This window comes from Microcebus murinus, chromosome 23, assembly GCF_040939455.1.
Source record: "Microcebus murinus isolate Inina chromosome 23, M.murinus_Inina_mat1.0, whole genome shotgun sequence".
NCBI classification, from domain to species: domain Eukaryota; kingdom Metazoa; phylum Chordata; class Mammalia; order Primates; family Cheirogaleidae; genus Microcebus; species Microcebus murinus.
The window spans coordinates 13386005-13402408 of NC_134126.1; the positions used below are offsets into that span (position 1 = coordinate 13386005).

The 16404-nt window shown below is 40.7% G+C and overlaps 1 protein-coding gene across 3 annotated transcripts in view; it reads right to left on the bottom strand.

The window, feature by feature from the left end:
- RGL1 (ral guanine nucleotide dissociation stimulator like 1) overlaps nt 1–16404 on the bottom strand; it is a 244339-nt gene that overhangs the window by 35107 nt on the left and 192828 nt on the right. For all 3 annotated transcript variants that reach the window (XM_012736017.2, XM_012736000.2, XM_012736028.2), the window contains 4 exons: nt 10926–11110; nt 7846–7970; nt 6208–6423; nt 1889–1992 (listed from right to left, as the gene is read on the bottom strand). In XM_012736017.2, coding sequence (XP_012591471.1) covers nt 1889–1992; nt 6208–6423; nt 7846–7970; nt 10926–11110 — 630 coding nt within the window. The remainder of the gene's footprint in view (nt 1–1888; nt 1993–6207; nt 6424–7845; nt 7971–10925; nt 11111–16404) is intronic.

Here is a 16404-nt window from a genome sequence, read left to right on the forward strand (position 1 = left end):
CAGTGAGCTATAATCCTGCCACTGAACTCCAGCCTGAGCAACAGAGCAAGACTCTGTCTCAATAAAATAAAATAAAATAAAATAAAATAAAATAAAATAAAATAAAATAAAAGCCATCTGGAAGAACAGACCTTCTCATGGCAACCAAGGAGAGTAAGATCATTAATGTTTTTATTTGTGTTTTAGCCTCAAACTTGCTGTGGAAGAAATCCTAGGTTGGCTAGGTGACTTTCTTTAATGTTCTATTTATCAACCACCAATGAAAGATGCGATTACCTTTCACTGCAATCAGACAAGGTTGCAATAGGCAGGGTTGCATTTTAACACCTGACCATCCCTTTGTTTTTGATACCACAGTTGGGAGGGTGATGAGGGAAGGAGGAGGTGATGTGGAGGATGAGGATGCTCTATGCTTCTGATTTTCCCATGGTATTTTACCAGGATCTATCACAGGAGGATTTTATATTGCCCCTACCTGTCATAAGATATATGTGTAAAGGAAAATCAATCAACTAATTTCTCATATACGCAGAGATTATTAAAAATAATGGAGACGAAAAAGAACCTAAGAAAAGAGTGCTGATCAAGAAAATTGCATTGGACTTTGAAAAGCCTATCTTCCAGTTTTTCTACTGATAGGTAATGGTGTCATAAACAAAGCATGAGCTTTGGAGTACAAGTAGCTGTGGCTTCTACAGCTCTGTACCATGAGGCATTATAAATATCCACCTTAATTTTTTCTTTTTACACATCACAGAATTACCAAATAAATCATTTGACATCTCCCATGTAGACAATCCCCTGAATAAGAATGTGAGCTCATCAGCAGGCTTGTGTACCGTGGCACTCGTTTTTCAGCACAAATTTATGAAACTCTAGTTTACCAATCTGGGTCTCTTGCACATTTGAACAGCATCAGTCCTTTAGGGCTTAACCAAGACTGAGTGGAATGATGAAACCGTACCCAGACCTTCCACTCTGAGAACAAACCCACCAATCCCGGCAGGGCAGCCCTGCCTCCCTTCTGACTCAAACTGACTATACAGCATACGATAGAGACTAGACAGAATTCATACATTTTCCCCTGATACAGCCTGACTTCCTAATTCAAACCTGAGTAGACCTGTTGAATGTAGCTTGTCTAGCTGGTACCTAAGACACAATCCCAGGCTCTAAATCATACTAACACAAAACCAGAACTCCTGCCTCCACCCCCACCCCAGACCCGCCCTCCTTTGCAAAAAGTTCTCTGGTCTACAAGTGAAGTTCTGGAAATGGAAGCAGCAGTGAAATAATAAGGGGAAATTAAGTTGTTAATTATTCTAAAGTCTGCACTAAGAAATTAAAAATAGCCTAGAATGTGGCCAGCTAATAATTTCAATCAGGTACTTAGGAAGGAATACTTAGAGGTTTTCAACATCACTAAGATAGCTTTTAATATGCTAAAGCAGAAAGAGATTATTAAATAGTTTCCTGTTGAACATCAAGAACTAATATCCTAGCTGCACATATGATCCCTGGAATGCCAGAGTAGCTTACAGCTCTGGAATGAGGCTGAAAACTAACCAGAAGTAACAGCAAATGACTATAACTTCATCACTCCACAACCTTAGCCCTCAAAACCCAGATAATAAGCACATCTTTCAGGTCATCCCCAAAGTGAATAATCTCGGCTCTGGCATACCTAGAATGTGTTTGATTCCTGCAGCCGCCTTGCCTCAAGACTTATCGATGATTATGTATAAGATGCACCCTACCCAGAACACATGGAGGATTTCAAATATGTTTCTCCAGTTACGTAACATGAGCTTTGAAGGGGAGGACCCAACCCTAATACAGCAAGGAATCACCCCAGCCAGAGAAGGAGAGCAGGCTCTCGGGAACTTACTTTGGGACGGCAGCCCAGGTCTTTTTTAACCGATAGATGGAATTAGACTGCAGTGCCGAAACGATGGCCCTCAAGGAGGAAAAATTCTTCAGGAGTCTACATTCCTGTACAGGGAGTGATTAAAACATAAAAGGCATTTAAATATCAATACTACAGTGACTTGGTGGTTTCCTGTTTTAGAGGTATCACAGCTGCTATGAATTCTTACCACTAAATAGGCAGCTGTATAAATACTGAACATCAAAAAGTGGCTCCTTCCTCCCACCCCAGTCATCGAAACACTTTATAGATTTTGGCACCATGTGCTTGTTTTTCTCCCTTTAATATATTTTTTTGCGTTGTTGTTACAGTTTTATAGTTTCCAGCTTTCCTAGTAAAAACACTAATGGAGGTGAGTCCACAGAGCTATGTGAGAGAAAGCAACTTTCTTTTGCTGAGAGCACACAGATGCCCTAAAAATACACATGAAAGATCACTCTAGATCTGCCTTAGACCCACAAACTGACCTGTGCAGCAGCCACTTTGAGGTCAGATGGTATCGAACATCTCATGACCAACCTTTGTCCAGAGAGGTGTATATAATTTGGCCATAAAAATTCACCACAAGTTGAACTTTGGCTTTTATGCTCTTAGCCAAGGGGGAATATTTTTATACACATTCATTTGGTTTCAAATTGGCTTGTCTTGCAACCATAAACATTCAGAAACACCTTGGTGCTTCAATGTTTCCAAAATAACTTAGCCTTTTAAAATAAAATTCATTTTGGCAGTGTTTAAAAAAATAGAAAGAGAACAGGAAACATGCTGGACACCATTTTCTAGGTAAAGAGAGAGACTCCTTCCTTAAATTTAAGCTACTATACGGAGCCAATAGCACGAGTAGTCGGTGGCCTTGGAGTCAAAGTCCTGCTGAATGAACAGCAGGGACAGCAAGACAGTCAGGGAGAGGGTCCCAGTCTTAGCTGGCATGGGGAAGGTGGCAACAAAGTGAGTGTGGACTATGCTTTGTATCAAAGGAGATGCTTCATATATAGGCATGTGGGAGGCAATAGATCTATTGTTTACAACTGAGCATAGCATATGAGCACGTGTCTGCCTTTGTGCAGAACATCTGGGGTAAGAAGTCCCTGAGTGGTTGGGCATAAGTGCAAATTGCTTCAAGGACCATTTCACAAAGTAATGTTAATCCTGAATATGAAGGAAAAACAGCATTCTCTAATTTAGCGTGCCAAAATCTGGCTATGGAAAACTATGCCAAACAAACCCTCAAACATTTTCTTTACACTAAATGCCAAAGTACTTTATAAAAGTCATGTCCACTCTTTGTAAATGCCTCAATGTCCTCCCCTTATTAAGAAAGAGGAAGAAAGAAAGAAAGAAAGAAAGAAAGAGGAGAAAGAGAGAAAGAGAGAAAGAGAGAAAGAGAGAAAGAGAGAGAGAGAGAAAGAGAGAGAGAGAGAAAGAGAGAGAGAGAGAAAGAGAGAGAGAGAGAGAGAGAGAGAGAGAGAGAGAAAGAGAGAAAGAGAGAAAGAGAGAAAGAGAGAAAGAGAGAGAAAGAGAGAGAAAGAGAGAGAAAGAGAGAGAGAGAGAGAAAGAGAGAGAGAGAGAGAGAGAAAGAGAGAAAGAGAGAAAGAGAGAAAGAGAGAAAGAGAGAAAGAGAGAAAGAGAGAAAGAGAGAAAGAGAGAAAGAGAAGAAAGAAAGAAAGAAAGAAAGAAAGAAAGAAAGAAAGAAAGAAAGAAAGAAAGAAAGAGAGAGAGAAGAAAGAGAGAAAGAGAGAAAGAGAGAAAGAGAGAAAGAGAGAAAGAGAGAAAAAGAAAAGAACAAAGAAAAAAGAAATGAAAGGCAGGCTCTGAATTGTAGTCTAGAAACAAAGCCTATGAGAGCACAGTTCAACAAAGGTTCAGAATTCAAAAGACATGCTCTAAAAATGAGGAAGCATTGCAATTAAAAAAAAGGAACTCAGGCACAGATATATCATGCAAACTGTAATAAACATATGGAATACATTATCCATAAAGAGGTTTAAACTAAAGGTTTAAAGGAGTACTAAAGGCATTTGGTCCCATTTCTAGATATGGAGGCATCTTCCAGGAGATGTGATGCAAAAGGAAAAATGTGACACTAAAGGAAGGCCAAGAAAATATATTCATATTAGGTCAGAAAAATTTTCTGCATGTGAAACTGTTATACTTTTTCAAACATTCTTTCAATGGAAATTGACTGTGATAAATGAAGGAAAAATAAAATAAATCTTTGCAGTAAACCACCTGTGAGTTTCATTATTTTATTAAGTTGCCCTATACAATTGCAAAAAACAGAACATAATACTTAAAAACTGTATCACCAAGATTAAGGACCCTTGGTTTTTCATCACATGCCATGGAATTTGGAATATACTTCAAATTATTCAACTTGTATTTCTTATTATCACACAAATGCACAATTTATATTCAATTTGGACCAAAAAATACTGTTTGAGCCACACTGTGTCATATACACAGATGCTATATTCTTGCTATAGACTTTCTAAGTAGTTGAATGGATGGAAATAGAATGGTTTGTAGACATGCTATGGCATTTATGGCAAAAAATAATTTATCATTTTAAGAAGACAGAAAGTCCATGCTATATCATACATACTTTATAAGAACCTCTTTATAGCTCTTAATTGTTGAAAAATAAGGTTAGTTTACAATAGGACAAATATAAGTGCCTTAAGCAACTTATACTCTTTGTTTCTTGCTCATTTTTTCCATATACTAAAACGTTTTTAATAATAGGCTACCTAAAAACTCAAAACAAAACAAATTCTCTGGCATGATTACATTTTTGCTCATTAATCAAAGACAACTAAGAAGAATGTGAAAGGCTTAGGCATTAAACCCTATAAATAGGGGAATAAAAAAATATACCTAATGGGATATAAAACAAAATGTGGGCTAGGCATGGTGGCTCACACCTGTAATCCTAGCACTCTGGGAGGCTGAGGTGGGAGGATCTCTCGAGGTCAGGAGTTCGAAACCCCATCTCTACTAAAAATAGAAGCAAATTAATTGGCCAACTAAAAATATATAGAAAAATTAGCTGGGCATGGTGGCACATGCCTGTAGTCCCAGCTACTTGAGAGGCTGAGGCAGAAGGATTGCTTGAGCCCAGGAGTTTGAGGTTGCTGTGAGCTAGGCTGATGCCACGGCACTCTAGCCAGGGCAACAGAGTAAGACTCTGTCTCAAAAAATAAAAAAATGTGTTCTCATTGAGGGTTGAGCCACATATGCCAGAAAACAAGCCAATAAGATATATACATATAATTATTTTTTAAAATCATCATCTTGTTGATGTAATTTCTTCTGCTTAGAAAAAAAATACCTTCTCTAATCTTCAAATACCGAAAATCCTATTATTCAAAGCTAAATTCAAATGCCACCACATCCATGAAGCCTCCTTGATCCCCCCAATCAGAAGTAATTTCTCTCCTCCACTTTTAGAGCACTCATCTCATATGGCCCTACTGCCCAGGATAAGATAATTCCAGTTATGTCTTAGCTTCCTTCTTTGACTACAGGTTCCTATAGGACCAAATAATTGTGTTCTATCCTGGTATAACCCTAAAGTATATAATACTGTAGCTTATTCACATTAGGAGCTCACAAAATATTTAGTGACCAACTGACTGAACACTGTTCATATTTTCTCATTCCTAAGTGGAGGTCATATGGCATGTAAGCAGCTGACCCAAGAGACTAGACTCCAACACTCAGGAGAATGTAACTCAGGACTAGGAATAAACTCCTTCCTTCCAGGGAAGGTCTGAGGCCTTTCTGAAGATTTCTCTAAGTGTCTCAGTCCTTTAGAAAAGAGATTAAGGATTCTGAAAAGATACCAGCTCTACAAATCTGCAGAAGATGTAATGCTTCCGGGTACTGGAAGAATGCATGGGCAATCATTCTGGGTTGAAGAGCGGTCTGGTTGACACGCAGACCATCCATTTATAATTATTGAACATGGTGCAGGGATTCACACTCAGTCTGGGGTGAACACGAATCAAAAACCAGACAGAATGTGTCACCCTGGAGAAGCAACAGTGTGGTGTCCCACAAGTGAAAAGAAGTGAGCAGAAGATCAATTTTTTTAAGAGGAAAATAAATAAGGTCCAAGTTTAAAAAGGCAATTTTCCTTACTTTGGAACAACAAAAACCCAGTGGGCCCTCACATTTCATCTTCTGACTGCCTATTCAATCAAATAGCTAAACCATTTTTTAAAAAAGCGATGGAACAATCTCTAGCTGAATACAAAGAATATTCTGTAAAAGACAATTACATGAGCAATGTTAATCCACTTCTCGATGATTTTGGCTCTTTGCTGAGTTTTGAGTTCTTTGCCCCCCAGGATGGTGCTGACCACACATTTGGTGAGTGTATTAAACTGAGAGATGGTGGCACGGATCGTAGGAGCCAAATGTTTGTTCTCCTTCTTATCCCTTCGAGACCAAATGCAGCCCAGGCAGTGGTGAGGCACTACTTTCTTGAATAGTTGCTAGAACAAAAGAGGAATCAACTTTAAGGATAATGCAGACATTTCATATGGCAAAGCATGTCATTTGGGTCATCTGTAAACTGGTATTTTGTGAATAAACAAATAATCCTTTTCTACTTGATTAGCCTCATGGTGTCCATTTCAACAGACAAAAGTAAATAATTAACATACTAGTGGATCATAAAAGCCTACATGATCTTTTTAAATCTGCTCAACTGAACAAATAGAACACAATGAACAAAAGAAAATTTAAATGACTAAAAACATTTTGACTTTTCTGTCTTGCAAGGAAAGCTGGGTAAAAGCTATATTACTACTACTACAAAAAGGGGGGGGTGAAGGTTCTTTTTAGCACAGAATCATACCCATAGTGCATCCTGGGCACTCACAATCAGAAACTGTCCACAATGCAAACAGATGCTCACTGACTGCCTGAAAAGTGACCCACAGAAGGGCAGTGCATGCTACATTCATCAATGCCACTGTTTCACATTCTTTAAAATGGTAAGAAGCATACAAAAGGAAAAATTATCCAATGTCACACAGTAAAAGGAAGAAAGAGGGATCGAAAGCCTTATTTCCAGGTCTTTTCCTAAAGTAGTAACCAGAGAAGTTTTCTATCTTTCTCTTATGCTACAAGTTGTGGAACAACAAAAAAAAATGTTGAACAAATCAGACTCTCATTTGTACAATTCAATGTAAGATGTGTAGGTGGTTGTATAAAAGAAAAAAACACCAGCATATGCTTTATATAGAGTATCTGCTTTACTTCTGATGCTTTCTTTGCATATTCATTAGATGAAAACTGCCACTTTCTCCACTGCTTTTTCAAAAGTGGTGGTGCAAAAGAGCTAATGCCATTGTGACAATTCCTAAGAGTCTTCTTTTCTTTAACTGGTATTTACCAGCTAACACTGAGCTATGAAATGTGACTGGCACAATCAAATATGTACAGCTAACAAAAATATGCAAACTTCTAAAGTGCAGGAAGCACACGTGGAAATGAGCTGCCAGATACAGTCACATGTGGATTCAGCGAATTTATTTTATCCTAATTTATACTTTGACCCCTTTACAATCCTCCAAATAAATAGCTCAGATCTTGAAATATTTATGAGTGTAAAGGGAGAAAAATACCCATGGAACAGGGTAGATTTTGTTTCACTTAGGATTAGAATTCTTATTTCTCTCTGTGTCTTGAGCTCCAAATAAAAAGCACCTTCACCTAGAATTGCAAGAAGAGCTTAGGCCTGAATTATTCAGATGATTGATTCATCTTAACTCTGCATTTACACGCACAGCCTCTCTCAAGTATTCAAAAAGACTTAAATCACATAACCCCACTGCCCTCTCTGGGCTACCAGTAGTTACTCCCCCATGTTTTAAGTGGAAGCACATTTGAGACACAAAGAGAAGACGTACTGCGTCCATGTAGGTCAGCTGCTCTGCCACGAGATCTTCTGAGAAGCACGTGAATTCTGCTGACCCTCCACCCTCCAGTTCCTCTTCCTCTTCCAGGCTGAAGGAGATGGTGTTGAGAAGCCCATCTGTTCACATATGGAAAGAATTAGTAATTTGGTGCCAGTGTATATGATCTTGCTTAGAGAGTCAAATTAGACTTCTTCCATTCAGGAAGAAGGCTGATCCTCCAAAGAACTCATAGGAAGAGAACAAGCACAGTGAGTCTGAGTGAAATGGAGGTCTTCCCAATCTCTGCGTATTCTTAAATTCTTTATTAAGTTTGGAGGCCTTGTGTTGTCACTTTGACAAACTACTGGTTCCTGCGCCAAGGACAGAGCCAGGGTAGGCAAAGTCTAGAGAAGAAAATCTGGGCTTATGTTTGGGGGTGACCCTCATCTTGGGCTCCCTCAAACTGAGCTGCTCCAGGACTAATCCAACTAATTCCTAAACTACACCGTGCAATTCTTAAATGCTGGGCCACTTATAATCAGAGGCCTGGCAGGACTGAGCACGAAGGCGGGTCAGGCTTTGGGCAAGTAGAATGAATGGGTCATTTTGAAGTCAGAAATGCCATGAAGTCTCAGAATTCTCAAAATGTTCAGGGTAGCTTTTAACTTCCACCTAATGTTGAGAACGCATGAAGCAGAAGAACAGCCTTAAACTAAATTCAACTGAACCTTATTATAGACAAGATCATCACAGCAAATTACACAGGGCACAGCCTTAAGAAGTAAGAGAAAATCACTACCCAGGACTCCGAATAAAAGGCCGAAGGGCCTGCCAGTCTCCATTTGGAAGGGCTGAAATTTGATGAAGCTTTTCTGACTGGACCCCCCAGCCTGCCTGCCCTGGAACTTTCCGCACTTTCCAAACTCATCCTCCCTCACGCTCTCTGCTCTCTTCCTGTCAAACCTGTTCTCAGGGGAAAAAATCTAGTTACAATCAGTTACATCTTACCAGCAATGTGCATTGGTGTGCTAGTACTCCCCCAGAATGTTTATATTTTAAGCCTTTTCTCTCTTTCGTTGTAGAATAAGAGCCTTTTAGGCATCTTGAACCAAGTCAGGTGTCTTTTTAAAAATTTTATAGGGGAAAGGGGTTGCTGAGAGTGGACCCTATACCACTTCCCCTGTCAGGACAACAGGTGGACAACTGCCTACTCTGGTGGCAGGTATGTGATTGAAGGATGACCCCTTGCCCTGGACTTGAGGGTCTAGATGTGAATGAGGTTGGGATATATAATCCCAACTCCTACCCCCAGAGTCTGAGACAAGGCACGTACAAGCTAAAGGAAGCCTAAACCCTGTGACATGGAGGATTTTGAGCAATCCAATTTCACCACTTTTCCTCCACACAACTCTGGTATGCTCTCTCATTCCATGGAGGAATATGAAATTTGGGATCTCAAACAAAGGTTCATAATGGGCCTCTCAACCTTCTTGACAGCAACTCTATAAATACATCCTGATCACCGTGCAAAGCAGAGGCTGACCCACTTCAGCTAAGAAGGGTATGTATGTACTAAGGCTTGACCCTCATTCATTCATTCAACAAACGCTCTTAGCAGCCCAATATGTGTCTAATGAAGACGTCATGGTGCTTTCTCTCTAAGGCATAGCCATGACGTCACTGTTTTCTGCTTTTGATTCTCTCCCAGAGGTAAGTATAAACTGGAAGCACAATGTTACTTTTGAAAAACAAACTGGAGAGCTTGTTGCCTTTGCTGGTGTAAGACTGGGTGAAATAAGCACATGAGAACCCAGGCAATCTTCCTCTCCCCTGCCTAGGCCTGCCAAATGAGCTCTGCCTTCCAGTCCCTGGGCTGGGAACAATGGCCGACTGGTCCCACCGGTTCTCCAATTAGGCACAGAGCCAGGGGCAGCCCCCATGGGGAGAGCTGGGCTCCAATGCAGCATTTGCCACTCCAGCACAAAGCCAGGCGGGTGCACAGGCCCCGAAGGGAGCAGAGCGAGCCAGCCGAGGTCCCCAGCTGGAGGAGTGCCCCTGGTATGCAGGCATTCCCAGCAGATGAAATCATCTGAGATACAGAGCATTTGGCAGTCAGCTTCCAGTGATGCAACTGCATTTCCCTCTCTCTGGTCCCCCATACATAAAAAATTCAGCAGGTATTGTTTGGAATCTAAGGCTATTTTCTTTGGAGCTGATGCAGCTTCCCTTGACGGTGCCGAGGAACGTTTCCTTTCCCTCACCGAGGAAGTCGGGCAGCCCTTCTCGGAAATGCCCGTCAGAAGCTCCAAGTGGGTCAGCCGCCATGGCGGCCGTCACCCAGCACCCAGTGAGGGGACAACATCACACTGGAAGCCTGTCCTAACCTCTTTCTGACTTCCTTCAGAGCCAGTTAGTTCCAAGCACCCACGACCTACAGTGGTGGCCCTTCCTTTGTCCTTGAAAACAGGCGATCAATACCTCAAATAGGAGAAAACAGCCACAGAAACTTCCCTTGATGACGCCATTAGAGATGCTAAATGCTGGTAATCTGTGCTGGCCTGGGACACAGTACAGTGATGCTTTCTGTGCCAAAGGAGGAGCACCTTTTCCGAGTTTGGGGGAGGACAAGATCAGAATTTAATTCCTTGCCTGCTGGATGGGGTGGTTGTGATGGGTTTACATTTGTTGGAAGGAGCAATTAGGCAGATAATAGAACGCAAGCTCAGGTTCAGCATGGTACATGTTGATGAGGAAAAATAAAAAATCATCAAGGAGACCCTCTTCTTCTTGGTAACAGAAGAAACCCCAGGAAATTACTTAACTTCTCTGAGCCAGAATTTAGTTCCTCATCTATAAAATGAGGGAGCCAGATCAGGTAGTCTTGAAAAATTTCCTTCTTTGCTCTAAAACTCTAGGCTCTATAATTAGCACTTCAATAACCTTGAGATTACACCCACACCAATCCTCCAGCAGCTTGTCCTTTTGAGGATACCAAGGTTTCCTATTCAGCCAGTCTAGGGAAAGCATCTCTCTAACACAGAAGTTGGAGAATCAGAATCTAGCCTTTTCCCTGTGAGCAAACAAGTACTTACTGTCATTTTCCACTTCTTGCTTCTGAAATTGCTCAAGAAGATTTTGTGCTCTTCTCTCTGGGTCGGAGCCTGGCATCATCCGTTTTAGATAATCCAGAAGTTTCTGCAAGCAAGGGAAGTGAGGGGGCTCTCGGAAATCTTCTGCACATTGGTCAAGCCAGGCTCTTAGTATCGAAGCAATTGCACTGAGAAAGAGAGATGGAGAGTCACTGCACTCAACTGGTCATGCAGACTCACGAGCAAGTCCTGGGCACCCACAAGCAAGTTCTGGACACCAGGACTCATCCAGGCGTGCCCCAGGAAAACCTGGGTAGGTGGTCAATTTATCCACAGGTAATTTATCCACACATTCCTAGAAGCACCCATGAATTTAAAGCACTTGAGAACAAGCTGACTACACTTTATTATTTTAAGTGGTGGCTGGGCAGTGGGGAGGAGTAGGAATCAACAATGAGGTTTTACTTAAAAAAAAAGAAACCTAAACTTTGGAAAAACAATACTGGCAGAAAAAGACATGCAGAAGAAGATTTAGCAGGTCCTGAAGCAACTTCAAAGCACTCTGTACACAGTGGGATTATGCTCAAACAAGAGACTCCAAAATCTACCATACTACCACATTGTTATATTTTACTTTAGGAAATAACTGACTGCCATTAGGCCAGAAATCCATCTGATGAAAGGAAGTGCCTGGGTTTGAAAGACACATGCATAAATTTAATTTTACAAAAATGATCAGGATTTCAGCATAAGCACCAAGAATGCCCTCATAATATTTTTTGTTTCTCAAATTACAATGAGGAGGATATGTTTCAAGAGGGAGAAATAGTAGGTAGAGAAGTTAGGTCTCTGAAAGATAAAGGAGAAAAACCTGACAAGCAAAAGCACAGTGAAGGCTATATCTTTTGATGGCTCTGTGGGTCATATGCAGAGTGCACCTTGGCTGAAACAAGGACCCAGGGCACAAAAAGACAGGGTCGTTGTGTGTACACGTCTCCTTCCAGGCATGTTACTTATAACACAAGCATGTCATCTTCAGGTGAGTGGCGGTCCCTCACTCAAGGGAAGAGACAGACAGCTGATTGGGAAAAAGGATAAAATGTTTTGAGTGCTGTTATTCTATGTTACATATTCAAACACTTTACCAACACTTCTGAGTCAGGCACACCCTGGGCTGTGTCTCATTGAGAACAGAGTACTTTGCCTCGCTAGCAACCAGCCACCCCCACAACCCAGACATATTTGATGATGACGGTGGGAGAAGACGACAGGGACTATAAATTAATCCACCCATGTTTTATTTACAGATACAATACCCCAGCTACAGACCTAACTGACCAAAATTTTTCAGCTAAAAACATTTTTTAGCAAAATTTAAAATTATCATTATCATCTCATTATACTTCAAGCAAATTGTTTAATTAGCAAACTATAACGAGACTAAAAGTTCTTATTACACACACATGTGAAATTGCAGGCTGGGCTTTCACAGGTGTGTCCAACTCTCACATCTCGATTTCATGCCAAAGAAAAGAGCTGGACTACGATCAGGGCATAAGTACGACTAAAGCCAATCGAACACTTCACTTTTGGAAATGAAGTACAGACAGAAGGAAATAAATGCATTAACTGTTTTCACTCCTGTGTACATCATTGTTTCACTAATGTGGACATTAAGCCATTTAGAACCATAATATTTAATTATCTACATCTAAGGTAGATGATATAAAACCATCAAATAAAAGTCATAGAAATAATTAATACTCTCCAAATCTTTAGTCCACATTCAATAAAATTCTCAACAAAAATTTCATTTCCTTCCAGAAAGCTCAAAGAAATTAATCTGGGCTCTGAGATTAATTGAAAACATGAGTAAAATAAAATCAATGGACTTTTACCTTTTGAGGGCCCACACATAGCATCCATTATTTCTCCTTTCTTCACTAAAACCAAGTATCATGAATTAAAGAGGAAAATGATGAAGTGGCACTTGAATTCTTCATTTTCATAAGGAATATGATTTTTTTCTATGACTAATTTCCCTTCTTTATTGGGCATTGAGCCCAAAACTGTGGTGGGCACACAAGTAGGGTAACAGACTAGGGCGCTGGAAAACCGAACATTGCCCACATGAGGTCGCCTGTGACAGAAGAACAGTTTTACACTTCTCGAAAGAGAGATGAATTAATCTAATTAATGCCACAACTCAATTAGTATTTCTTAATATTTCAGTGAGAAGATACTCTTCTGATGACACTAATGGAAAAACAGATAATTCGTAGCACACAAAAGTCACAAAGAGCATCAGCCTAATGATGAGACAAGCAACCTAATGACCTTTCAGTGATTCGTAACTTAAAAGGACACCCAGAGATAAATCCAAAATCACAGGTGAAAGTATTATTGTCATTTATTCCTTAACCGCCCATGATTGTTAATTTTAAAATGACAAAACTCATTATTTATTGCAAAAAAGTAAATTTTATAAAAGCATAAAGACTAAAAAAGCAAAATATCTACTCTCCCCCTTCATTCTAAACTCATTCTGCTACCAGTGACCTTCTGTTACCAGTTCAGAGTATATCCTTCTAAACTTTTCTGTGATATGTATACACATTTAAATGTATATAATATGCATATATAAATCAACATGGGTTTTTTGCACTGAACAGTATGTTACAGACACCTCTCCATTCACTACCTCTAGATTTACTTCCCTGTTTCTCACAATCACATAGTGTTCCACCGCACAGATGCACCAGTTAATTAAGTATTCTTCTAATATCTAGGCAGATAAATTTGTTTTTCAGGTTCTCACAATTACAAACAATGGTAAACTGTGGACCCTTGTTTCCATCTCTGCACACTGGTGTGAGTATTTCTGTGGGGCGCATTACCCGGAACTTACTTCCATGGAAAGCTGGGGAGTTCTGAACAGGGACCTTCGTCCAGATCCGACTTGCCCTCAGGGGCACATTTTGTCCTCCTCAGTCTGATGTTTCTGGCTAGCTCTGGTAATCTACGCATTTTACCCTTTGTGATGGTGACCTTCCGGCAGCTTAGCCTAAGGCTTTGAAAGGTCACCACAAACCTGGACAATGAATTAGCCAGAATAGGCATTTTCACACAAAAAAAGAAATAAATGAAGGGGAGGAGGGAGAAGAAACAGAAGAAGGGAAAGACATACACAAACGGCACAACACAACAGGAGGCAGCCCCTGCCCTCCTAATCAGCAGACTGCCCGTCAGCGTGCCGGAGCGAGGCTTGCTGGGAAGTCCTGGACACAGGCCCAAAGCTCACACAGGCTCTATGTGTGCCAGGCCAGGGAAGAAACTTTCTGTTCTCGATCGACTAAGAAGCAGACACAAATGCGAAACTTTTACGATTTCAAAAAGGAAAGCAACATCACAAAATCAGGATGGAAAAAACAGGATTACTCGCCAGTGGCTTTTCTGTCTTACCCACCCCTGGCTCTCCACTCCTAAAATCTAACTTATATACTGATCAAAATTGAGTGGGAGGACATATAGAACCTTAACAGTGAGAGGAAATCCTGGCCTGAAGTCACAAACTTACAGGAAAGATCTATCTGTGACATTAGAGAAGCCACTGGCTCTGTACATAGGACAAGAAGGAGGCTTGGAGACCTGGAGAAGTAACACCTAATCCCTCATCCTAGCTGTGCCACCTGGGAACTAAAGGATCTTGGATAGGTCAGTTAACCCCACTGACCCCTATTTGGAGAAGAGACATAATAATACCTGTCTTCATCCACCTGACACTGATCAGTTGTGATTTCAAATGACATAATATTAACAAGGACATTCTGAGATACCTGGAGAGAAACATAATTGTTAACAGTCTTACAACTACTTGCCAAAAGTCACAGAAGGAAGGGATTGAAAAAGGTAAAATGGCTCAGAGAAAACCAATCAGCATTTATGAAAATCAACTCAAAGAATCTGCCACCTATTACAGAAAGAAAGCACAACGTAAAATACACACCATGCTACAACACATGTGGCTTTGGCCTGCTGGAACAAGACAACTGCTGTGAACAAACACTGTGTGGACACACACACCCTGAGGTATCCTTTCTAGGACAATCAATTCAAAGACATCAAATTGTAGTACTAACTGCAAGAGATGATTCCTGAATGACTTGTAAGGACAGAAGTGATTTCTGAAAGCAAATGGAAAGATTAAGTTTGTGACACAATCTAACCTCAATCAGAAGGAACGCCAGTTCGTGGCCTCCTTTTCCGAAATAACCTATGGTGGGTTACAGAGCAAATCTCCCCAGCCAGGGGAGGTATAAATCCGTGTAAGCATGTTAGGTAGGGGGCTAGGGCCGGAGGCCACACTTGACAGAAGAGGGGACCACCAAGATTGTGTTTCCTATCTCAGGCATTCTTGGCAACATACAAAACTCCGTAGAATGTGAGCCTTTTCCAACCTACAGCAAAGGTCTTTAGGGGAAGACGAGCTCAGAAGCTAACTTGTGACATGTCCTGATGTAGCTTCTAAGACTTTTCCTTCTAAGAAAACAGACCCCCAGGGGAGAATTAACTCACTAATTAAAGTAATATTTACTGCGTGCCTGTTACTTTCCATATTCACAAAAACTATGCAACATGCATCACAACAGGATAGTCGAGGGTCTCAGGAAAGCATTTAACTTCCGAGGGACTGAACTTGTCGGGGCTGCAGGGAACGTCTCCTTGAGGAAATAATGTTAAAGCTGAGACCTTAAGGACAGGAGGAGCAGTGGGATGAAAACTCTGGGGCAAGGACGAGGCAAAGGTCCTGAAGAGAGAGGGCAAAACACTTTTGAGGGTCTTGAAGACCTGTGTAACTGCAAAATAGAAAGAGAAGGGAGGAATGGAGCAGGGTGAAATTTGCTATATTGATTTCTCAGCCAACTAGAAATCAAACTTAATAACACCTGGTTAGAAGGTATTGGACAGATGCCTTGGCTGAGAGATACGAGGAAATAGTACAAAACTTCTAGCTCCCCTGGGGACCTTCAGGCATGCAGCGCAGAGGAGGGCTGAGGCGAGCACTTAGGCAGCAGTTACACTCAAACCACAGATTTCTAATGAATGCAGAGATTTCAGGTAAATGTATTAAATCATGTTAAAATTCCGTAAGTGGCAAAATTACTCTAGAATTGGTAAAATGTTGAATAAAGAATTTTTCTAGGTATGAAGTCATCTCTCTCGTGATGTGTAACCTCTAAGCCTAGAAATAGGATAACCAAGACGAAAAGAATAACCCTTGTCCATCTAGAGCTCTTTTCCCTCCCTAGAAATCTATTTGAGATAATAATTTATTGTACTTCATCAGCATCAGAAGATAAGACATGGAACCATTTTTCAAAAGCAGCAAAATATTTTTCTATTTTGGAACATTTTCCAAGAACTGGATCTTCTTCTCCTCACTGTAGATAATGAAAGGTAAGAAGATCTATGCAGAGGGTGG